Raw genomic sequence first — 25307 nt, forward strand, 5'->3', positions numbered from 1 at the left:
TGTTCGTATATGTACACAATATCAAAGAATTTTGATAGTTTTGCTTTCTTTTTTCTTTAATTATTTTTAACAATATAACATTAAAAGAGAAAAATGTCACATGCCACCCAACAAGAAAAAGTTAAGCCTTTGAAAGTGCCACTTTTCTTCACGTCTCTTCTAGCAATCGTTTTACAAATTTAAAGACAGCTTGATATTTTTTATTCGTGTTCGAATATGACGTGATTTTGATTATGTGCACAATTTTAATTTTATATAACGTAGTTATATTTATTTATGTTTAAATATGAGGTGATTTGATTATGTAATTATGTAATTTATTTCGTATTTAATATTTACATATTAATTATAAAAATTAAAATGTTTTTTCTGCCTCTCGTTATTATTGAAACGAAGCAGCCAACAGATACCCTTTTTCTAGTGGTTTGCTCAAAATCTGATAGATTTTTTTTTCTTCTGATGATTATCTTGTTTGGTAACGAAATGTGTTTAATTTAAGGAAATTTTATTAATAAGAAAATTGATCGTTCTCTGTTCTCTTATTTTGGTCAGCTCTACTTCTTTGGACACCAAGTCAAGTTTCATTATTGCAGACAATGCCAAATAAAACTGTAATTAAAAGAATTATAACAATAATAATTTAGTTGTATGAACAAAAAAATAAAACAGATAATATATGTCAATTTAGTTACAATTGCAAATCTTTTTGTACATTATTTTTACGGTCTCGTGATTATTTTATTATTTTATGTAATCACTTAAGTTTAATAATTCAAGTATTTAAAAAATAAAAAATCACATAAGCATAATAACAATCGATACAATAATTGTAATTAATTATTTCATTGATGTAAAGTATAAAAAAACCATACAAAAGCCTCTTTTTTTTCTTTGACCAAGTTGGAATCAAAATTAAATGTTTTGCAATCACTATTTCGTTAAATTCATTTCTATATATCAAAATAATCTCAAAATATGGAGATATCATATTCAACAAGATCATATTTTAATTCATTCATTAATAATATGAGAAAATTATTAAATTTTTTACTTGGCTAGTGCAAACGATTATTTCGATTAGTTTGGGTTTGGATATTTAATAATCAAATTAACTGAATTTATATTTAAAAATAACTGAATCCGAACTAAATTATACAAATAACCGAACTAACCGAAATTGAACCTGTTCCATTTCTAAAAACCAAAGATAAATTTTTTATTTTTTGTATATATTTATTTATGTTATATTTTTTAATGAATCAATATTACAAAAATATTAAAAATGATATTAAGAAATTATAATAAATAAGATGGATACTTCTATAATTAAAAAGAAACTAAAGAGGAGAAGATATTAAATTTAGGATTTATTTTTTATGTAAAATTCTCATAATACCCTTATTTAAGTTGGATTAATTCAGTTAATTTGATTAAAAATTTTTATAACATAAATTAAACCGAATTAATTTTAATAATCAAATTATTCTAACTAAACTATCTAAAAAAACAAACTAACTAAACCTAAAAAAATAAAACTTATTTCAGCTAGATTCGATTGTTTGGTTTGATTTACATTTACTCACCCCTACGTGTAGCTATAAAACTACTCATGCAGTACCTTTGTTTTTTTCTTAAATTTTAAGTCTCTACTTTCCATCTAGAGCAGTGATGAAAACCAGCAGACTACTGCCCACAGCTTCACGAAGTTGGTGGAGACTTTGTGACACATTTTCTTCGTTAAAAGCTTAATTAATTATAATTATACTTTGTAAATGGCTTACGAATTGCAGCACAAGATTTGCAGCCCCCAGGTCATCGTTTAGCTTACCCACCATTAAAAATGTGAGAGAAAAAAAAAAAAAAAACAACGTAGCATTATTTAAGCATTTTATTTTTAGTCACGCTTGAATTTCCATTAGAGAGCAGACTGCAATATGGAATTATACTAAGAGTGAACAAAATCAGTGATGGTTAGGCTGAGATTTTTCTTCTACTCTCTCGAAACAACAACGACAAGAAGAAGAATCATTCAACAGCAAATCTTTTCTACTTTCATCGACACCAAAATACCAACTGCATCTAATGTAAAATCAATCAATAGTATTTTCCGATATTATTTAAATTTTTAAAATCGATATATAACTTAAAATCAATTGTTATACTTTCGAGTTTGTTTCACTAAATCTTCCCCTACTAAACAAATATAGATTTGTAATTACTTTATATAGTCTCCTTGACGAGGACATTAATGTTCCCTGGATTGGGGGTAAGTAGAGATTTTCTGGCTGCTTCATTAATTCCTCTACTTTAAGATTGATAGCAGCATCTCAACTTCCATTTTCTCCATGCTTCTTGCCTCCAAAATTCTGCAAGAATATTTGAAAATTTGCTGCTAAATGTGACAATAATTTTTGGGGTTTTGATCAATTTTCTCGAAACCTGCTATAACTTTTTTTTTAGGTTAAAAAGTATGTAATTAAATTTCAAAAAACTCTGATTGATGCATAATTTTTTATTTAAATGATAAAATTCGCATCCTCTTTCTCTAAATCAACAAGAAAAAAAATTAAAAAAATTTTAATTATCAATCTAATTAAAAAGGTATTAGCATATATTCTCTTTTCATTTTAAATGTTTGTTTGTTTTTTATTTTTATAATAAAAAAATGGAGAGAACGTGTCTTTCGGATAAATCAAGCTAGCTAATTAATTAATTAACATGTAAGCAATATTCAAATTAAAAAAAGGGAATAAAAATTAGCTTGCAAGCATGAAAAAGGAGAAGGAGCTGTAATTTTTAAGGCATCATTTCCACACCTAAAACTCCTTTTTGAAGCGTGACGGAAAGACATGAGAAAAACACGGACATGGGCAAGTCCTTGATCGGAACTTTGAAGGATGCAAAACTCATGTTCCAATGGTGATGGTTGCGGTCATCCACGGTTTAGATGTTGCATCATTTCTTCCATCAATGGCGTCACCATCTTATTAAATTAATGACGTGCAAGATTTCGTTGCTGCCTTCTTTTGATTTTTGCACTTTTTTTTTCTGAAAAATAATTGAAATAAAACTAATCTCAAACAAGTTTGAAAAACCGTAACTTTGGTGCGTCGTTCTTCACCAAGTTCTAATTCAAGACGAAAGAATAGAATCGGATTGATCTAGAAAATTGAAAATATTAACGGATTTTTTTGTATTTACATTCTAAGTTATTATTTTTCTTCTAATTGATTTTTTGACAAATTAAGAGAACGGAAAATGGAAATTAAACTGATGAAATAGGTGTCAACTAGTTATTTCAACATAATTATGGGATAAGATTAGGAATAATGAAAGCTTTTTTTAAAACTTTTTTGCAAGTGAAAAATTAGAAAAGTTTCATGTTTTTACTAGGTTGAGAGAATGGAATAGTCTTTTATTTTTTTAATACTCTATTTGGTTTGAAAGAATGACTATTTCTTGGAATGACCATTCAAGGAGATGAGGAAATAGTCAATATTAAAGTCTCTTGATATTGGATATTCCAAAAAGAAAAGAATAGAGTAAAAATATGAATAGATAAAAATATCTTTTATTAAATTAAAGAATTATCATATTACACAAAATACATTATATTTATCTTGTACAATTTCTTCCTTTCTATCCAACTACCTTTCTTATTCTCCAGGGATGAGCAAATGGGTGAATCAGATGGTTTGGTCCATCATATTTAAGGATCAAATAGACTAATTATTTTTAAAAAATTGATTAAAATCGATCAAATATAAAAGAAGACCAAATTGACCAAACATACAATTCGTTTAGTTAGTTTGGTTTTGAACCAATTGATCAAAATTTTATCACTATTTTTTTATAAATTATAATGTTAAAACTTATAATCGTCATCCATAATTATATATATATAAATGTGAAATTAATGACATAATTTAGATATTATAATGTTTTATATCAAAGTTTGTATAAATAATAACTAATTATAAACCATATGTTATAAAATCTAAGGTGATAACTAATAAAGCTATTAAGTGTAAATATAAAAATAAAATTTATTATAAATTATAGTAACGTTTATGTATAAATTAAATATAAATATATAATATATTTATACAATTATATATATATTCATAACATTTTATGTTACAAAATATTACTAAAATGTAATAATTATAACATATTAATATAAACGATATTTACTATCATATATTATAATATTAACATATAAGTTATATCATTTAAAATATATAACTTGTAATTTTATATTAATACAGATTTGTAAATAAATAAATATAATTAATATTAAATTGTTATAATTATGATTGATATATGTACATATAATATCCTAGTATATTTTAAGTATATTATTAATTAAATTTACTATCAATTCTTCTTAATATATATAAAAATATCATATATATATATATAAATTTATAAAAAATTAATTTGGTTTTTTAGGTGGATTGGTTCAAAAAGTTTAAAACCGATAACTGATCAAAAAACCAATTGGATCAAACATTTTGGACCAATGAATTAATTAGACAAAACCATTTAACTCAAATCGCATTGGGTTTAAGTGAGTAATTGGTATGGATTGGTTTTGCTCACTCTTATTATTCTCTCACCAAATTAAAATGAATTTAAAATTTAAAAAATAAAAAGATTAAAATAAATTTAAAATAAAAAGGTTTATGTTTTTATTATTCATTTTGTTAATATTTTAAAATTAAAAAATATATTAAAATTTTAATTATATTTTTAATATTTTTTAAAAAATAAAAATAATAAAATAAATATTTTCATTATAAATATTTTAATTTAGAAATTAAATATTATAAAAATTGATATTGTTTGTCATTTATGACTTATTCTTTAGTTATTCCTAAAATTATTCTCACCAACCAAATATTAGAAGAATTCATAATAACAATTCTTATCCTATATCATTTTTCTGAAACAATCTCTTAATGCTTGTTTGGTTTAACCTTTTTTTAGTTCATCTAGCCAGGTCAAACAGGATATTGATAAGCAATTAAAAACGTAGTCTTTTTTTTAAAAACAAAATTAAAAGTAAAAAGGAGCTTCAAGAAAAGCTCTAAAAAAGAACTTTCTCTTCTCTTTTTTAAAAAACAAAGAAGAATTTTTATTTTTATTTCAAAATGTCCTCCCATCTATTAAAATTAATTCTAATATTGTACTCTAAAAAAAAACTTTTATGATAATTTTAATCAAAATTAGAATTTATTAAAAAGAACTTATAAAAATAAATTTATCAAATAATTTTAACTTAATTTTAAAAATTATTATTTTTAATAAAAATTTTATAATAACTTTTAACTTAAAAAAATAAAATCAAACATATTCTTTTTCTATTCTTGCAAAATGATTATTTCATGGTCACTGTATTCCTTTTTATGAACCATACACACTTCTTAGGAGTATCATTCATTATTTATCGACAGAAAAGGTCTTTTGTGTTTGAAACATGCAAAGATGATCCTTTTTTCTTTCCTTTCTACTCTGACCAATACAGAAGAAGATTTTTCCCACTTCATTATTTTATTGTTAAATGGCAAATTATCATCATTATTAAGGATGACCAAGTAGCCATCTGTTCATTACAAACCTTATCTAAGGAAACAAATAATGTGAAAATCATTTGTTTTTCCGTTTTAAACATGTCTAGTACTTTTTAATATGAAATACTAAAAAAAGTATAAAAAATAAAATATTAAATATCTAAAAAGAATTCATCTTAAGACATCTCGTTAAAAAAAAAAAAATCAACAACCAAAATTTGAGATTTTAAACTATTTGGAGCAAGTGGGTCAGCAGCTTTGCTTATTTCCCGGAAATTATCCATACTGCTGTCAAATGGAATCATCAACACATCCCAAACTTTTTTATTTATGGCAACTTTTAATTTTTTTTCCTTTTTTTTTGGGTATAATTACTGTCAAGAATAGGCAAAGAACTACAAAAGATTTTAAAAAAAAGAGCTTGACCCAAAATTTGAAGGATAGTTCAAAGCTTTAAATACCTACATATACATGCAAAAGGAAAAAGAAGAAAAAATTGTGCACCGGCAACGTCATAGTCATTCAACCGAAAACAAACAAGGCCACCTTTCCTGGAAAATTCAGTGCCAAAAACGAGTTGGTTAGTTGGGAAATAATATTAGACAAAGAAAAAGAAGCCCTTTCTGGCTTTTGTCAACGACAGAGAGATCCAAAAGCAAAAAGAAGGAAAAATTTACTAAAATTTAGGCACAGATTTTGAACCGACCTGTGTCTGAGGAACAAGGTTGTTGTGGTTCAAATGGTTCCAATCAGTTACCTATATTTCTCACCGTCTAAAAGTCTAAATTGAGCAGCCTCATTAATAAGCTCACAATAATACCTAAATAAAATATATTTCATCTGTTTTATAATTTTTGAAAATGTCTTAATATGATTTTTTTATATTTTATATTAAAAATATATTACAATAAAACATTTATTTTAATTTATATAAAAATTAAAAAATAATTATTTAAATCAAAGTTTAATTTATTCATGTTCAATCCTTTATCACTTCAATTTGTCAAAAAAAAAAAAAGAAAACTCAACAAGTCCTATCAATTGCCTTATGATTCAAAGTCTAAAACGAGCAACCGTATTAATAAGTTTCTTGAAATATCAAGAGAAAAAATACAATACCTTTCGATCATTATATTTTGTTTTTTAAGATATCTTAACGTGAAAAATTTTTATTTCAAAAACTTCATATTTTTATTATATTAAATATAAAAGTTATGTATTTTAAAAATAAAACAAAAATAAATTAACATAGTGAATCGAATTCCTAAAAAAAAAATCAACTAAGGTCTAAGTTTGTACAACTTGCACAACTGTGACAAATCACTTGGATTAAAAATAAATAAATAAATAATTGAAGAAAATTCTCTCTCCCTCTTTAATGGAGAACGAGTGACTCATCATCCATCCTACGTCGATGAGTCCATGCTAGATTTTCAAAAGCTAAAAAGAGAAGCTTCTTTCCTGTAACTCACTCGTGGTCTTTTGACAATGAAAACTATTTCTAATTAATTTAATTTAATAATATTATTAAATTTTATTAAATTAAAAGGGAAGAAAGAGAAAAGAAAAAGGAAAGAGAGATTTCCTTCCATCCACAAGACAGAAATTTTCATGTTTCAAAGAAAACAGGTAGAGAGAGAAAGAGGGTTGCATCAAAGAAATTGAAGCTTTAAATACGAGTTGGTTGATTTGCTCTCGATTCCATCTCTTAAGCACGAAGCATACCCTTTCTCTTCTCTTTGTTGTTCTTTATATATATAAGCTTCTTCTTAAACCCCGTTCTTTGTAGATCATCAAAACCTTTTCATTACCGGTTCTCATTTGAGACCGTACCAGAACCCGAAGAGGAAACAAGGAAAAAAGATGGATTATTATCACTACCCATCTCGTTTTTCTTTGTCTTCATTGTCTTTGTTTGGAGATTTCGTGGAAAAGGTTAAAGATTTTTTCAATTTTGCCGTTTCTGCCATCATTGGGAACATTTTCTCTGCGATCTTAACCTTCTTCTTTGCATTAGGTTGGTTTCTTTATCTCTTCTTCTTTATGATACTTCCTTATTGCTTCTAGTTTTCTCTTTTCTTTTTGGATTTCTCGTGGTTGATCGAATTTATAACCTTTTTTTCTTGAATTGAAAGCCATTTGATTCTTGATCTATTCATGGTCCTTGATGTTGGTTTTTTTTGTAATAAATCGAATTTGGCTTCTTTTGTTCTTCTTTCCTGCTATTAACTCATATGATATGTTCTATTCTTTGTAAAATTTTGTTTTTTTGATGTAAGTATCATATTTATTTTATAGTAATAATTATCATTTCTCCAGTATTATTATATGGATATAAGATAAATCTAATTATGTTGCTGTTCCAATTTTTTTGGATTGTAATAATATGAAATGTTCTGCGTGCAGACAAAGCAGTTTGGACATTAATTTGTCTTATATTTATTTCCAAATACATCTAGAATTAATGACATGTTGTTTGGTTTCTTAGAATTTTAACATGTAGAACGCTTTAATGCCTGAAGTTAACTCTTCATACTCAAATTTTTACTCAAGAGATTGACATTTTTGTCTGCAGTGGGCACCTTCTTAGGGGCCATGACTGGGGCTTTGATAGGACAAGAGACGGAGAGTGGGTTTGTTCGAGGGGCTGCAGTTGGGGCCATATCTGGGGCAGTTTTCTCAATCGAAGTCTTTGAATCTTCTCTTGTTCTTTGGCAATCGGACGAATCCGGGATCGGATGTTTGCTTTACTTGGTGAGCACTTTTGTTTATTACCCTGGTTTTTCAGGTTTGGTTGCTAGTTTCTAAGTTAATAGAAAGAGGGATTAAAGAAAAACACTTATTGTTCTAAATATATAAGTTCGTGATACAATTATTGACAATTTTCAACCTTCACTTTTGAGTTATAGTAATCCTTGTAGGCAATCTAACTCATTTTCCTGCAAATTCTGCAGATTGACGTCATTGCAAGCCTCCTTAGTGGGAGGCTTGTTCGTGAACGAATTGGTCCAGCAATGCTGAGTGCAGTCCAAAGTCAGGTGATATGCTCTGCAAAATGATAGTAGTCTCTATGCTAGAAAGTGGTGGTTCCATCAAATGGCAATTTGCTTATGATTTTGGTTTCTGTTATCAGATGGGAGCTGCTGAAACAACTTTTGAGGAGGTCCAGAACATCTTTGACACCGGTGGTGCTAAAGGATTGGCTGGTGATTTGGTTGAAAAAATCCCAAAGATCATAATCACAAACAATAACAATGTAGATGCTTCTGGGGAAAAAGTTTCCTGTTCAGTTTGCCTTCAGGTCCGACCATGCTGTGTTTTGCATTTTCCCCCATTCTTTGTAAAATCTAGTTGCATAAGAAGCTTATTTAACTGACATTTGGAGTTATCTTTATGCAGGACTTTCAGCTTGGAGAAACAATCAGGAGCTTGCCACAGTGCCATCACATGTTCCACCTGCCTTGCATTGATAAGTGGCTTCTTAGGCATGGTTCTTGTCCATTGTGCAGAAGGGATCTGTAATTTTATTTTATTTTTGTAAATTATACAATTAGAAAAAGGTCTTTGTATTTTATTTATACTGCCCTTTCTTGCCAGGGCTTGTTCATTTGTTCATCTAATGCTTGCCTACTCTGCCTCTCTGGGTTGTCTACCTACATCATCGTGCAGGATTGAACATTGTACTCGATTAGCCCTATGTATAAAGTTTTTGATTTATAGTTCTGAAACTTCTAATCTTATATCTCAATAGCAATGTAGATTTGATCACGGTGTTGGTATTTCATTTCAGTTCTCATGAGGTTTCCTCCTGGATTGAGACCTCCAGTTTTATGATTATATTAATTCTAGGCAACCGATATGGTTCAGAACTGATTGCCGCTTCTTCTTGACACTGAAAGCCGTAGGCAATTTTGGGTGCTTTACCAGTTTAGGGAAGAATCATAGCAAGGATTATATAGTGTTTCTACTTCACTGAATGTTTGTTTTTACAGTTTACACAAGTTCATCAGAGGAACGCCGACAGTATGGGAGTTGGAACTTATCATCAGATCCTGCTTTTGTTTCAGGATACTCAATCATGCAAAGGCTAGAGGACACATTAACTCTGAAAACAGTTTTCAGATCTAACTTGTCAGTCTCATTTATGAAAAAAAAACTGCTGGGACAACCATTTTAAATTCGTGCATTAAATACTTGCAAGGAAGCCGAGGCAGGAGTTGGTGAAGATGTTGTTTTCTAAGTCTTAGGCTATTGCTTGAGAGAACTAAACTGAAACAGGTTAGACCAACATCTTGAATTATATGCCCCAAAGAATGGGTCTAAAAATTTCATCTTCTTTGACTTCCAGGGCCTGGCCGGTGTCAGTCTTGTCAAAATATTCAGAAAACAAAGGGTACTTGGCAAGAGAAAAAAAAAATGTTAATGTAGGATTGTTTTAAGATACCAACCAAGCCTGTCTTAGAAACGAGATCCTTTGTCAAGTCACTCCCCGCAGAACTATGTGACCAAGCATGTTGGGGAGTAAATTGCAGGGTACAGGAACAGATGCAAAGCCATTTGAACAAAGAGCAGAAAAAGTATTTAACTCGTGGCCAACCAAACAGCTACCCACATTAAAATCTTGATGTACGTCTGCAATTTGAGCTTATTGCCTATTGGCAATGGCGTCCCCTAGTTGCAAACAAAAATAAAAATAAAAATTATAGAACAAATATTGGCGAAATATGTTGGTTTTCACCTACTTCACTTCGTGCATTTAGTTGTGGTTTGGATGTGCCAATCCCACCTCATCATAAAAAAGAAAGTTACATCTGGGTCTACCAAAGATGAAAGGTCTAAATCTGGTAGATAAAATTGTGTACCTAATGGAAACACCTTTTTTATGTTTTTGGTCTGAAAGAGATTATTGTTCAAATGAATTCATTCATCAAACTAGAGGAAGATGAAGAAGAGGAAGGAGAAGACTAAAGATGATTAAGGTTTATTTCTTATAATAAAAGTGGTGTTTCTTGCAAAATATTTTTCCTCCCTACAACCATGTGATCAGTTTCACATGATTCATTTCCTGATGAATTTCTTCAAGATTGTGCCTTCAGTCTTGGGGCAATGTCTAGCAGTCAAAGTTCAGGAGGGTTCCATGAAAAAGGAATGGTTTTAAGAAGAATTCTAATAAATTGGCCAACTGATCATCAAATGTCATAAAAATTTTCAATGAAAAGAAATCTCCCATGTTTTTTTTCCCTTTTATTTGCCCATTTTCAGATATTTTATGCTTAAGCTCAAACTTTTTCTTGTCTAGAGCTTGTAAGTAAAGAAAGATTCCAAGCGTGTGTAATTTTCGAGACATATTCTGATAAACAAGATCATGGGTTCCATCCGGATAAAGTAGACACTAACTGACATTCCACTCAACTGACAAAGATTGTAGAATCTGATTAACATAAATTAACCTGGCATCATCTTTCCAGGTTTGTGTCCATTGATTTTAGATTGAATTCTCCTGGAATTCAAGGATACTTAACTTCAATGGTTTGACCTTGCTATTGATGTCAGAAACTTGCTCAAACAGGACAACCCGTGAAACCATCAACAAAAGATCCAATTTAAGGTACGGGTTTAAAACTGGCCAAAAAAGTAATGGCATGGGTTGAAACTTGTCAGCAGAATTAGCTAGAGAATCTGACACAGAGGACAACCCAAGATATTGCAATCAACAAAACCTCCAAAACTGAAACGTAATTGATAATGAAGTCAATGGATCAAAACAATCACAAAAGGACATCAAATGGCTTAATCAAACTTGCTTTTAATCCTAATCCAAGTAAATCACACAATTAAATTATGATAATTAATTGCTTGGTACATCATGATCTCCCACTTAAATCGATTTTTTGTGGAGTCTTCTTATCTGGAGCCCTTAGAATCTTGTTCGCTTGCATCAGTGACAGTAACTTAATCTCACGAATCATGCACTGAAATGAAGAAGAAAACAAAAATGTGATGCAAGGAACAGCACGGACCTGATGGACTTTTGTGGATTTTTCTTGTCTGTTGTGATTACTCGTCAGTTTTTTAACTCAAGAACATGGAGATTCTACGCCCTTCCCTCTTTGTCAAACAATGCATGGCATGAAAAATTTTATGTGTTCTTTGGCCTATGTGCCGTCTCAAAAGAAGAACAAGCCCACGATGACATGGAGAGGGACTCCTTAACATATAAATATATATATAGACTTCTGTTTGAAAATAAGGTTCGCCGGCAGGGAGATCAATCCTTTCCCATATTCCTCTGCCTGCCTCTTTTCGGTCAAGGAATATATTCAGAGCAGAAGGAAGTTAAATAAAAGTCTTCCTGGAAAATGGACCGATGGTAGATATGGAGGTGATTTAATAAAATCTCGGGGTTTTGGTGTTGGGACATTTTACTTATTTATTTACCATGGTCAAGAGATTTCATTTGCTAGAGGGTTCTCAAACATCTGATCATGCTCATAGTAATAAGCAAATGTGGGGAGTTCTCATCATTGCCATCATAGCAGTCTTTCTGGGATCCTCGTTCTTCTTCTTTTGCAGAAGAAAGCTTAGCCAAAGATGGAGCCGTAAAGGTTAGACTCAGCCCTCTTGTCAGGATCAGCAGTTTGTTTCAAATGTCGGTCAGTTTTTGTAGGTTCTAACAACTTTCAGAATGTCAAAAACAGGAGGTCTGAAAGCTGAGAAATTAGGGTTGAGGCATTTCCAGCTGGAGGAGCTGGAGAAGGCCACCAGGAATTTCAGTGCAGACTGTTTGTTGGGGTCTGGTGCGTTCGGGAATGTCTACAAAGGAATCTTTGAAGCTGAAGGTACGTTAGCAATCAAGAGAGCTCACGCCGAGTCATACCAAAGCGTTGAAGAATTCAGAAACGGTAAACCACCCTTAACTCTACATGCATAGTTTAATTTATCTTGATCCTGGAATCTGGATAATCGGTTAGTGCGTTTTACCGGTTTCTTGAAACAGAAGTGAGGCTTCTTTCGACAGTCAATCATCCGAATCTCGTAGGTTTGGTGGGGTTTTGTGAAGAACCTGGTACGCTAATTGCGCCCTCAAGTCATCCATGGATTAATCAATTTGTTTTAAGTTAGTACTAAGAAACTCTAAGACAGGGAAAATATATTTTAACAGGACCAAAAGGTGCAAAAGTATTGGTTTATGAATACGTACCACATGGTTCTTTGCTTGAGTACATCATGGGTAAGTTCACTCTTGTTTCATGTCACAAAAACAGCTTTTCACAGAGACAAGAAACCAATAAAAAAGCAAAGGAAACAGACAAATATTCAAGGGGTTAAAGAAAAGCTCATGTTTTGCTCACTGTTTGGAGTGTAGGAAGGGGCGGAAGAAACTTGACGTGGAGGCAGAGAGTAAACATAGCTATTGGAGCAGCTAAAGGTAGATTTTCAAGGTACAAAAGAAGTATAAACTATGGTTAATAGAGTTACCTGCTGAAGTTAAACCTTTTTCTTTTGACAGGCATTGCTCATTTACATGATGGGATTAAGCCTGGCATAATCCACCGTGACATAAAGCCAAGCAACATCTTGATTGCAGATGGGTTCGAACCCAAGGTCTCAGATTTTGGACTAGTGAAATTGGGTCCAATAGGAGACCAATCCCATGTGAGTAGCCAGATCAAAGGAACGCCAGGATACCTTGATCCTGCGTATTGCACAAGTTTTCATTTGAGTCCGTTTAGTGATGTTTATAGCTTTGGGGTTATCCTACTGCAACTCGTTTGTGCCCGGCCGGCTGTTGATTCAACTAGAAACCAACCTAATTATCATATCATTGATTGGGTTAGTTTATCCAGTTCTAACTTTGCTTTGTTCTAGTTGTCAGTAAGCTGTCGATTTAGACACCAAAAACATGTACTGAAGTAAGCTGTTGAATATTGCAGGCAAGGCCATGTATAGAGAGGGGCAGCATCGAAGAAATCCTTGATGCTAGTCTTTTATCAGAGCCATGCAATATGGAAATGATGCTGAAGATGGGAGAACTTGGACTCAGATGTGTGGTGAAAATGCCTAAAGACCGTCCTACCATGACTCAGGTCTTTCAAGAACTAGAAGATACACTTTATTCAGTTGACAGCTCCATCAACAAACAGCCCTGGAGAAGCTCCCGGAGAACAATATTTGGCAAGTTTTCTCGACCAACAGAACAAGAGCACCGTAGATCATTAGACCAGGACTACTCTCAAAGCTTTGTGAGCATAGATGGTGTTGGACTTCAAAAGTTTCGTGTTGAGATGGATAGTGTTTCATTCCAAAGCACCAGCCTGAGATGTTTTGAGATAAACAGTGTTAGTGTTGACGTTGACGAGAACAATTTAAGAGGAATAAGTGAGGAGACAGGTAGAGAAAGAGATCGGTTAAACAAGTGACTTTATGTTTTCAAGGTATAGGAAACCTCATTGTGTTGATATCATTGCTACAAGACGTCCGGTATTCGCCATTAAAGGAAAGATCATAGACGATAAATCCTCTTTCTTTCCTATTCTTTCCTTGTTTAGGTGGTTGAAAGAATAAATCATGCTCTCCCTTCGTAATGTCACAAAGGAAAAAAAAATCATGATCTCAGAATCAGTCAGAATTTGGAGAAACTCTTAAACGCTTTTACCATCAGGGAAAGACTATTAATATTTACAATTAGCTAATTAAACAACAATATAGCTTGCTATAAACATAATTCCTGAGCGAGCTGCTTAAGGACTATCTTATTATGGAAACTCTATTTTCTGAGAACTGCAAGAATAGATGGCCTAAGATAATGAGTTCTTTTCTAGTTTTCCGTTCTTCCTATTCTCAGCCACTTCAACTCCAGAGATACGAGCTCATTTCTTTGACATAGCTTGCTTCACTTTCCTTCTCATCTTCTGGTACCTTGGAAGTTTCGCAATATGTCACAAGGTCAGCATACATTTTTACAGAAGCCTTTGAAAACTCAGCCAAGGACCCAAAAACTGAATAAAATCCAGTTTGAAACCCTTTCAATGTTAGCTGCTGCGTCCCTTCCATGCTAGCATGGTGTTTTACCTTCTCGGCATCTATTCTTTTCCTGAACATATCCAACACATTTTTTCTTTCTGCCAAATACTCAATCCGATTCCGCACATCTATTTCTAATTCCTGCTCAGAGAGTTTTGAGCCAAGAATCCTGCTCTCTGTTCTCTGGAATGCCAACACCTTCCTCTCAAGTTCTTTGGCAAGTCCATCGACCTTCCTCTTCTGTTTTTGCTCCTCACCTTGTTGAACCCAAAGTGCCCGGATATCCTTTCCAAAGCTTTTCAATGCACAAATTACAGCCTCATTTGGCAACTTCTCCAAGCTAGCTAACCATTCATGACAGACTGCCAGCAATGGTGGTCCTTTAACTCCTACAGCTGGGGCCGAGGACCTATTCTTTGAGCAGAATTCAACTTCAGGGGCAATGAACTTGGAAAGCCATCCACTGAGAGCTTCAATGTATGCCTTTTGTGCAGAAAAATATGCTAAAAAGCAGGAACGCCAATTATGAAGTTCTGCCTCAAGCTGAAGAGTGGCAAGACGGTGAGAGTCATTGCAAAACTTTCCATACGCAGGAGAGTTGAAAGACGCAACTTCAAACATGATTCGGTTTTGGGTTTCATGTGATTCCAACATTATCTTCCAGTTCCCCATTAGGCTGCAGAAGGAGAAGAAATGAAGATTATCACACTGATAAATCTGATAAATGTGAACAATTTTTTGTCATTTACTTTCATACCCATGTAGCAGCTCAATAAGTTGTGGCTGCAACTCTTCATCTCTCAGTTTTTCAATTCTTTCAGAGATTGTTTCTGCACTTCGTATTGCAACCAATATTCTGCTATGCAAGTCTTTTACTTCAGCTCTGGTTTTGTCCCCAGCATAGAGGCCATCTCGTTTAGCATTACGTTTTCTCATTTGAGAACATTTTTGCTCATAAGTTTTCCTGGTCTGGTCTGCAGCCTGAGCATGTGAAGTATGAGATGTTAGGGAGCTATAGCAAATGTCTACAAAAACTTGAACTTCGAATGTACTCAAGCACTCAAAAACTGATATTAATTAATGCAAATTCAGCATCTCATAACATATATATAATTAAACACGGAAGCAAACTTGCTAGACTCATTATGTCAGAGGCACTTACTGGTTGTCTGACTGACTATCTGCATGAACACGGAGAACATTCTTGTGTAAATCGAGCAGTTTAAATAATTTTTTATATGAAATAGTTTCTACCAGCCGACCAGTTCAACTACCAACATGCAGATTGCTAGATGCTAAAAGCCAGAAGAATCAGAATTATCACAAACAGGAGCGATACGCGCAAGTTTTTGAATGGCGTAAACTGTCCATTGTAAATAATGCAAGAGGATAGAAATGGTTCATGTGAAAAAGTAAGATGAAAGGAAACATTCAAAAATGTGTAGCTATAAGGGAGATGGTTTCCATTTTTGGCTAGCAATTGAATTATATTTATAGTACCTTCACCTCCTCATAAAGTTTCTTTTCCCAAGCATACAACCTTCCTAGGGTCAGTGAATGGCTTCCAGATTCCATTCCTCCATAATCATCAAACAAATCAGTCTTCAATTCTGCCCACGTTGAAGAATTTCTGGAACTAGATGAAAGGAGGCTTTTACACGATGAAGATCGGGACAATGGAGACCGGCTCCAAGTTATTGACCGGATTAGTTTATTTGAGCTCTCTGCACCCAGAAAGCATGTTAAACAATTACACAAACTAATGTAAAACAAAACATTTATATGCACAGACCGTGGAGCAGTTAACATTATTCAAAAGAAAAGGAAGAGTGCTCTTTGATTTCATATTCCTAGTACAGGGGTCTTCTAGGTAATAGCATGGACATATCAATCAACCTCTCCTGTTATAGGAAAAAAATTACCAATTCTTATTGGTAGACTGTCTGGAACAGCAACAAATTATAGCCTCAAACAACAGCATTCAATTTGCAAGAAGAGGATACAAAAACACCTAAATATTTCTAAGAAAATCACAGGGAAACTAGCAGCATATTCAAGAAACAGAAAATGACATAGAGTGAAAAGAAAGTTTAAGGGAAAGAAACGAGATAAACCCACCTTTGAGTTCCTCCAAACCAGATTGCAGCTGAACTCTATTGGCCTCTAACATTCTACAGACATCCAAACCACAATCATAAGCTCTAAGGAAATGGTCTGCAATATCCTTCAACGCTTCCAACAAGTCCCTCTCATTTGTGGGTGTATTGATCATTCTGAAACTATTTTTGTCCCCCTGGCTCACTTTTGCATCATGATCATCCCCATTTCTCACATCTGTATTCTGAATCTCCTCATCACCACCATCAGCAATTTTCACGCTCTCATCCTTTCTCTCACTCATAACTCTGTCGCCATCCTCTTCCAGGTCAGGAATTCCCTCTTTCTCTCTCACCACTCTCAGTTCCTCATCAGAACTGTCAGTAAAGCTACTCACCACCTCTGTTCTCATTCCATCAAAAGGGTTGAAGAAATCCCACGCAAACGCCTTTTCTGGTGATGACACTGCCGGTGGAGCCTCTTCACCATAAAAGTGCTCACAAACTACCTCATCTTCTTCCTCTTCACTCCCTCGCTCGTCTTCTGAGGATTCAAGACAACCCTCTTCATCTTCTTGAGTTCTTGGAACTTCTTCTTTTCCTTGATCTTGACTTCCCTTCTTCACAAAAACTGTAGATTGAGAGGATTGACAACGAATTGTTTCATGGCTGGGCTCAGTTGGCCTTTGTTTAAGGAACATTGGATTGGTGACAGGGGTCTCACTAGCCTCATTAGTAGAAGCAGTGGGGAAAGTGATGAGGAAAGGAGAAGAAGGGGAGGAATGCCTTGCAACAAATAACCTTATGGCAGCTGCAACTGCATAAAGAGACTGGTTATACTTACATTGAGCATCTGCAAGGGCATATCTACGCTCCACAGCCAATTTCAGGAGGCGTTTTCTTTCTTTACACAGTGACACAACACTGTCTTCCTCCTCTTTCTTTGAAGTAGCACACCCCATTTCTTTCTCTGCTTCAGTCTGCTGAATCCAAAGGTGGGTTTTTGCCAATTTTGAAGTTGGCTTCTTAATTAGACCATATAATGCACTCTTTTTAGCAGGAAAAACAAAAGTGGTTTTGGCTCTTAAGTAAAAGACTAAGGTTTTGGTTGTGGCAGAAAGGTTGTGTTGGAAAAGTTGTAGAGAATCACATCAGGTAACTGAAAAAAAAAAACTAACTAAAAATCAAACTTGAGCTCTGCAGTATGCTCACTGTCCTGTCCGATAATGGAGGTGTCTTGTCCCAAAAAAATAAAAGCGTGACGACTAGATGACTCTGTCAGAGGATGAGACAAAGTGACAAACTGTTTCTGATATATTCTTTAAAACCATTGCCTGTTCAACTCATCATGCACTCGCATTTGCATCAATAATAAATGAAGATAGCCTTCTCTGGTGTATATTTCCTGCAAATGGCTCTATTACAAGGCAGCAAATTTCCTTACTTTTCCTTCCATTGCTATCATGAGAAAGATTTTATGGACATGGCAGAGATCCTTTTTAAGACAAATGCTGGCAACCTCAACAAGGAGTCAAAGCCTAACCTCAAAACACTTTGGTAGGAGAGAAAGAATAGCAATAGTAAGTACTGTTTCTTGCCTTGCTAGCTTTGCTTGCTGTGTGCAAGCACTTGGTAAAAGAAATGAAGTCCACGCTCTCCAGAGAATCGTGACGATCACTGTCGAATTCATGGGGAACAAGTGTCTTGAACAGGGAAGTGAGTGACACCAGTAGGGTGGCTAATGGGGCCAAAGTGGGCTAAGGGCTTTAAATGATAATACAATAATAGCGTTATTAACTGAACTGAACAAGATTTTTGGCGGGGACTTCACTTTAGTTTTCCTAGGAACTCCAAGTAATGATTGCTGTTTTTACCGCTTTGTTACGTAAATTTCACCAATCTCGCTCTTGTGACCGTCGGATCAGATTCTTTACGAGACTACAGCCGTTGATTTAATGACGGTGGTATTCAAACTAACTTGTTGTCGAGTTTAGGACACATATATGAATATATTTATTTATTATACTTATTATGGGGTATAATGATATAGACAAACCATTAAACTTAATTAAATAAATACGTAATCATTTTTTACTATTTATAATATAATTAATTAAACAAATTCAATATGTTATATGCTAGTTAAACGTATTTAATTTAGTTAAAGTATGAAATTATTGTGTTTAAAATACGAAATAGATCATTTCTAGTTCGAATTTCATTAATTTAATATTACTCTGTTTTTATAGGAGAGTGACAGTGGAAATCCATAAGCTGACATGAGATATCATGGTACAAAATTATATAAAAAGTGTTCCAAAAAGTATATTCTTTTACAGTCTTCTTATCGTTTACAGAGTACAGTAAGAAGTGGACAAGGGTTTGGTCTGCCTCAATTATATAATCACTGTTAAACTGCAAAAACCCTTTCTACTCACGAGAAGGAACTATCCCAGAAATTCTTTGCATACTGCTTTTCCAAAAGAAAGATCTAATCTTTCCATTATTACTCGTCTAACTCGACCGTGGATTGAATTGGTTTCTCGATTGAAAATGGAAAATAGTAGTACATAAATGATTAAATATCCACATCCCTATACATTCACATGTATGTAACTTTTCTGCTTGACTTAAGGAGGATATGTCGAAATTAAACAAAAAAATCTGTCGGCAAAGGGTCCAGTCCTTGGTTAAATTTTGATTTAGAAAAATGGGTTCTCTTTCTGCTTTACCTTTTGCAAAAGATTAATTAGTTTTTGGGTTTGGGTGGGATTAGCATTAGTAACAGAGGGAATCGACTAAAATGCTCTGTTTTCTGTCTTTAGGTGGGAAGAGTGAGGCGCACAGTGGGCGGTAAAGGGCAGTGAAGTTTGGGTCTGTACACATAGAGAATTGTGCCAGTGATAAGTGATAAGAGAAAGGACAACATGGCGGAGGAAAGTGGGGTCCCGCGTGGGCCGGTCTGAATATGTAGTAGCAGGAGAGATAAAAGGTAGCCAAGCAGCCAAGCCTCTCTCCGTCTCTGTCTCTGTCTCTGTCTCTGTCTCTCTGTCTCTCTCTCTCTCTCTCGTGTGTTCAAATTCCCCTCGGCAATCTCTCCCAGACTTAACTATTGCTTGCTGTCAGCTTACTTGGTGAAAAGCTAGTGGCATCAGAAACAGATGGTCCACATAATTAAAAACCTACCTAAACTACACAGCTAAAGTAAGTCTTAAAGTACTGATTTTTAATGATTCTGGTGCCTTTTTCTCCGGTTTTTCCAGAATACGGAATTAAGTGTAATACAAACACACAAGGCACCACGGGAAAAGGTTTTTTTCCAATTAGATGTTTCTTTGATTTAATGGATTTTGCTGGGTTTTAATGAGAAAGTGAGGGTTGATTAGGAAAATCGTTTCTGCCACCCTCATTCCCTGAACTTTACTTGCTTCCATCTCTGGGTTATGCTCTGAACTTGTGATCTAACAGAACAGCAGTCTCTATCTCCTTCACGTTTGGTCAATGTCCTTGTGTTTTTGGCTGTTGAATTATGTCATGGTCATTGATTAAGTTTGTCACAAGCAAATTTGAATGGACCAGGACCATTTTCCTTGGTTCACCCACCTCAATCATTCTCCCCTCTTATCCAAGCCCTGAAGCTAAGGCTTGAACTCAACTGAGGCTCTGGCTTGGCAGTCAAATATGGGACTGGATCAAGTGCTGATCCAATGCTTAAATGATCTGGCCACAACGGATAAAAGGAGGCAGCAGATTTGGCATTTCTCTTGTCCCACTTGGATTTTGGATCAAGGACTCGTCGCTTTTGCTCTGCCTTCCCCATTCTAATCTGAATCTGGAGTTTAACGGCCGAGATCGATTCCATCTCCCAGAGAGTCCATGATTTACCTAGCCAGAACCTCCTCCACCGCCTATCAGGGGCCAGCTAATAATCCAATCCCTTTAAATGTAGAACCCATGACCCATGTGACATCTCATAGTCTGGACAGCAAGGAGACATTTGCCCTTTATATAAACAATTGATCAAACCACAATAATGCTAGAGTTGCCTCCTTTGACAACTCCAGATCATAGCAAGTTAATTTCCAGAACAAGGGGTGGTACAATAAAAAACGAACCCAGAAAAGGAGACGAATCATTCCACTAGTGTCCATTACAGTCGGCGCCTATGAGGCTAGAACAAAAACTGAAATTACTGCAACATGCAAACAACAGTTATAGGAATTTTGATATTCAGGGATGTCAGCATAATTTACAGAATGTGAGCACATATAGTGAAATGAATGCATAGAGAAGATCGTCCTAAAGAAAGAATCTTCATTTTGTTTGCCTTTGCAGCTCTATTTTTCTGATTCTTTCCTTTCAAGCTCGAAGAGCTTATAAACTAAATAGAATATGTCTCAAGTTAAAATGATACATTGTACATTAAAAAATTAAAAATTAATTAAAGGACTGCACCTTCTCCTCTGTTGCATTATGAGAACTGATCGTACCATGGGAAGTTCAGAGAAGAATCCTGCACTAGATACAACAGTATGCATGGGCCAACCTCATCAACTAATATTGAGTTCCATTGGTGTGGCACAGGGAGCCAGAGTTTTTGCAGGCAGGTTAACTCCGCCTCCTCTCAGGGATAAAGAAGGGCCTTTCACTGAGCTAGCTTTGCTCACAAGATTTGGATCAAGATATACAACTACAACTGTGATGTCATCATGGAAGTGCCGGCGTACGCCTCGGTCAATCTTCTTCAAATCTGAGTATCTCATTTCTCTCTTTTTAGCAGCTTCCCGCAATGCAGCTTTCACAAGCCTCCTAGCACTTCCCTGTTAGAAGAATAAGCACAAAACAATCAAATAACAATCATATTTCTCCACGCGCCTTGTCAACAGGGTTCCACAATAATAGTACGAGTATTGCTATGTGGGCTTAGTTGCTCAAGGTTCAATTCAATGGTCTCTAAGACTGGATTGCAAGTCAGCATCTACTTTTTCATTTTACATTTCATGTGTATGTCACCATTCAGTGAACGAACAATTTGTGCTAAAACTTCTGAAGGTAAAGAACCAGCCAATGTAATTAAGAATAATCAGCAGCACTAGTAGTCTAGCAGAACAAAATGGAAGATATTGAAATGAGTATCGATGTAACATTGACATAGAGAATATTATGAAAAAAATATAATAAATGATTTCAAAGTGGAAACCGTATTAATAGTTCCAACTCCATTAGGGCAAGATGCTTCAAGTTAACATGAAGCCACGACTCATTCAAAGCACGCATACATGCCCTTTTTGCCAATAGGCACCATAAACCACAATTATGCTATTAATGAGTAGATTATAAACTTAATAGTTACAACCACACTTAAATTCTCCGATAAGAGAAGTATATCTTACATTTCGAGGATGATTTTGAACTATATCAACTGCATCCTGATTGCTGAGATGTTCCCAGAGCCCATCAGAAGCAAATATGAGAAACTGATCGTGAGATTGGAGTTCATGCACAGATATTGATGGTTCAGAGCTCAAAATTGGCTTTCTAAAAGGTTCACGAAGACGAAACTTTTGATATAGAGGTTCCCTGTTGAATTCAGCCTTTTTAAGATAAACATCACCAATAGATCTAGAAACCTGCAATAAAAAGGTTCTGTGAAATGTCCTATAAAAATTACAACCCAAAACATCCAAAAAATAAAAAATAATTTATACCAATTTATGGAAAATAAACTGGAAAGAAACCAGTTACACAAGCACAATATACAAGTTCTTTTTAATTTAGCTTCCATATGATAACATTGCAATCAGATGAAGTAAATGCACTAAAAGCACAGAATTTTGCAACCAGGCATATTACTTTCAGTGCTTTTTTTATTTATATTCTGATATATTTCTTATCATTGACTTTTACCATCATAGTAAGTAACAGGTTCAGAGGCACAGGATCAGTAAAAACTGCAAATCTAGTATTAAAAAACTATACTATAAACTCACTCCAAATTGAGGTGCCCCTTTAGTTTAGCTTATGTCATATCTTAACAAGCTGTAGACACATAGCAAGAAACCAACAAAGTAAATCCCATATCCTACCCTCTACAAACACCAGAGGCCAAACCACACCCGGAACCATATGGCTGAAGCATAGTGAAAGACTCCGCTTTTCACATAAGGATTAAAAACGACACAAGATTTGTAACACGCACATTTTCGTTGACCAAGCATGGTAATTTGTAACATGGTTAAATTTATACTTTCTAATGCTTACAATCCAATTATGGCATTCAATAATATGAAGAAAATATAAATTGCATAGACCAAACGTGCGTATTGTGTGTCTATCAGCAATACCAACATAAAGAACTTACCTGTATCAGGCCCTTTACACGCCATACATTATGTTTTAAAACTACAATATGAGAGTCATCTGGATGCAAAGAATGCATCTCTTGCCTGACAGACTCTATTCCTACATTATGCTCCGCTGACAGCTGGATGGCAAGAACATCCCCAGTTGCCTTGACAACCCTTCCCAGCACAGCACGAGAATCGCCAAGGTTAGCAATGTAAAGGGTCCCATTACAAATGACACCAACCAGGCAGCAGGATCCAACAGCTGCAATTTGGGGCTTCATAGGCCACTGTTTTGTAACAAGTGAGAAAAATCCCTCTTCTGTTGCTTGATATGCTTTCTTTATGACATCCACAGACATTGACTGCTGCTCTGTGGTGAACCCTGCAAAATAATACTATGGACTGAGTCACTGTGGCACTAAACTGGTTGTCAGCCTAAAGGTTTGGCATTTATGGCATGTATAAATGTAACATCCTTAAATTACGCGAACAGAAAAGGAACCTGTCCAGTGAGTTTAACAGCTCATCCTAGTAACAAATAGGAGCGAAATAAATACAACTTATGCATAACAAATGCCCTGTGCCAATAATTATAATTGGTTCCAAGTTCCCTTACGCTTTAGATGCTGGAACAGGTGATCATTGATGAAGCGCGATGTCTCGGGGCCACCATGACCGTCGTATATTCCTACAAAGGTGCCATATGGACCAGACTCAAGAGTGCTCAAGGAGCCAGATTCAATCTGGCTCTGATCCTCAAGCAGATTGTTAGCCTGGACAACAGCCATGGAAAATTCACCAACCAAGTGCTGCCCACTGTCTTTGTACCAAAGGAGCCCGTCTTGCCGGCCTGCTGCATCCGAACCCTTTTGGGCATAACGGTCCGAGGACGGCCGCAAGCAGGCCCTCAGAAAGTTGACCAACCTTGATAACATCCCTCATTTCCCCCGGGCCAGCCTCCAATTCCTCCTCAACATCCAAAATTGGATGCAAATATCCACCGAAAAGTATTACTTAATCAATAAACGCCCACCAGACTCCTCCCCTGCACACCAAAACAAAAAATCATACACCCCTGTTAAAAACAGCATACAATTAACTCAAAACTAATTGTCAAATTGATCCTTCATACCCCAAAAACAAAACTAAGACATACGTAAAAAAAAAAAACCGAAAACCCACATCCATTTCTGCCTGAAATGGAAAATGAAAATGAAAAAAAGAGAAAAAACCGACCCTTAAGCTAATACTGCCAGTTCAGTAAATAAAAACAACAAAAACGACATAAGTTTTTGGCCAAAAAGAAAAGCGAAGAAGAACAAACTAGAGAAAGTCAAATCTACCTTTACATTCCCACACTTGAACAAAACAATAAAAATCGGCTAGACACTCGAAATTCCACAACTATATGCTCAGCAGCTAATCAGAATCAAAAAATTTTAAAAAAAAATTAAAACCCCACTCGAAAGAAAAGCCTCGATCACACAAAGAAAAAGGGAAAACTAAAAGCAAAATAAACTCGCGCTTCAAAAAAAAAAAAAGCAAAATAAACTCACAGCAGAATTAGGCTGTTTTGTACTGTTTTTGGCTTCAGCTACTGAATGATAGCAGATGAAAACGATGGAGATCTAAAAGAAACAGAGCAATACATGTGAAGTTTTTTTAAAGCGTTAGATCTACAGATCCATCAAACCAACACTCCAGATTGATTGGCTTCCTATTTCACTTTGGGTTCTTCGTTCTTTTTTCTCTTTTCTACACTCTTCCTTTTTCCCTTTCCCTTTCCTTTTTGTTGCAAGTAAAAAGAGAAGAAGAAGAAGACGACGACGACAGAAAGGGAAAAACCCAACAAAAAGAAAATATATATTTATTAAAAAAAAAAAAGAGTTATGAATCAGTGTGATATTGAACAAACTCAGACTGGGCGTTTGGTCTTTCTCAGTAGACAAAGGGCTTATAAAGGAAAACGAACAAAGCGATGGCTGATAGCCAGCAATGCACATGGACGGCCATGGGCTCCACATATATATAACCAAAGAAAGAGAAAGTAGATAGAAAGGGAGAAACACCCCCTTAATGTTAATTTTTTTTTATTCTAAGAAAAAAAGCAGAAAAAATATATTATTGTAATTTGCTATCCAACCCCACTTTTTCCAAGGTAATGTTAGTTGGGTCAATGAATTAATTTTGCCTCCAGCCATTTTCTTGAATTTTTATTATATCTTTGAATTTCACTTTCATCCAGCTTTTAAAGCAATTGAATTTGT

The 25307-nt window shown here is 34.4% G+C and overlaps 4 protein-coding genes across 5 annotated transcripts; 2 read left to right on the forward strand and 2 right to left on the reverse strand.

Annotated features, from left to right (window-relative positions):
- Nucleotides 1-7141: 7141 nt before the first annotated feature.
- Nucleotides 7142-9301, forward strand: LOC110408976 (RING/U-box superfamily protein). Its single transcript, XM_021418152.1, has 5 exons — nucleotides 7142-7590; nucleotides 8149-8327; nucleotides 8528-8611; nucleotides 8707-8874; nucleotides 8973-9301. The coding sequence occupies exons 1-5, from the start codon at nucleotides 7437-7439 to the stop codon at nucleotides 9093-9095; spliced, it is 708 nt and encodes a 235-aa protein (XP_021273827.1). The 5' UTR covers nucleotides 7142-7436; the 3' UTR covers nucleotides 9096-9301.
- A 2530-nt stretch (nucleotides 9302-11831) lies between these two features.
- Nucleotides 11832-14047, forward strand: LOC110429110 (putative serine/threonine-protein kinase PBL7). The gene is made up of 7 exons (XM_021444999.1): nucleotides 11832-12178; nucleotides 12272-12475; nucleotides 12571-12639; nucleotides 12736-12804; nucleotides 12940-13002; nucleotides 13084-13406; nucleotides 13508-14047. The coding sequence occupies exons 1-7, from the start codon at nucleotides 12013-12015 to the stop codon at nucleotides 13991-13993; spliced, it is 1380 nt and encodes a 459-aa protein (XP_021300674.1). The 5' UTR covers nucleotides 11832-12012; the 3' UTR covers nucleotides 13994-14047.
- A 167-nt stretch (nucleotides 14048-14214) lies between these two features.
- On the reverse strand, nucleotides 14215-18238 carry LOC110429106 (protein ALTERED PHOSPHATE STARVATION RESPONSE 1-like). The gene is made up of 4 exons (XM_021444993.2): nucleotides 16716-18238; nucleotides 16098-16321; nucleotides 15355-15578; nucleotides 14215-15273 (listed from the first exon to the last, which is right to left on the reverse strand). The coding sequence occupies exons 1-4, from the start codon at nucleotides 17653-17655 to the stop codon at nucleotides 14424-14426; spliced, it is 2238 nt and encodes a 745-aa protein (XP_021300668.1). The 5' UTR covers nucleotides 17656-18238; the 3' UTR covers nucleotides 14215-14423.
- A 2655-nt stretch (nucleotides 18239-20893) lies between these two features.
- Nucleotides 20894-24978, reverse strand: LOC110429115 (putative protein phosphatase 2C 46). 2 transcript variants are annotated; one of them, XM_021445006.2, is made up of 5 exons: nucleotides 24597-24978; nucleotides 23657-24085; nucleotides 23055-23422; nucleotides 22087-22323; nucleotides 20894-21513 (listed from the first exon to the last, which is right to left on the reverse strand). In XM_021445006.2, the coding sequence occupies exons 2-5, from the start codon at nucleotides 23973-23975 to the stop codon at nucleotides 21244-21246; spliced, it is 1194 nt and encodes a 397-aa protein (XP_021300681.1). In that variant the 5' UTR covers nucleotides 23976-24085; nucleotides 24597-24978; the 3' UTR covers nucleotides 20894-21243. The 2 variants fall into 2 exon arrangements, with proteins under 2 accessions (XP_021300681.1, XP_021300682.1); XM_021445007.2 differs by lacking the exon at nucleotides 24597-24978 and adding an exon at nucleotides 24384-24530.
- Between the last annotated feature and the right edge of the window lie 329 nt (nucleotides 24979-25307).

The sequence above is a fragment of the Theobroma umbraticum genome, unplaced genomic scaffold (assembly GCF_002168275.2).
Source record: "Theobroma umbraticum cultivar Fairchild unplaced genomic scaffold, ASM216827v3 scaffold_44.0, whole genome shotgun sequence".
Taxonomy (NCBI): domain Eukaryota; kingdom Viridiplantae; phylum Streptophyta; class Magnoliopsida; order Malvales; family Malvaceae; genus Theobroma; species Theobroma umbraticum.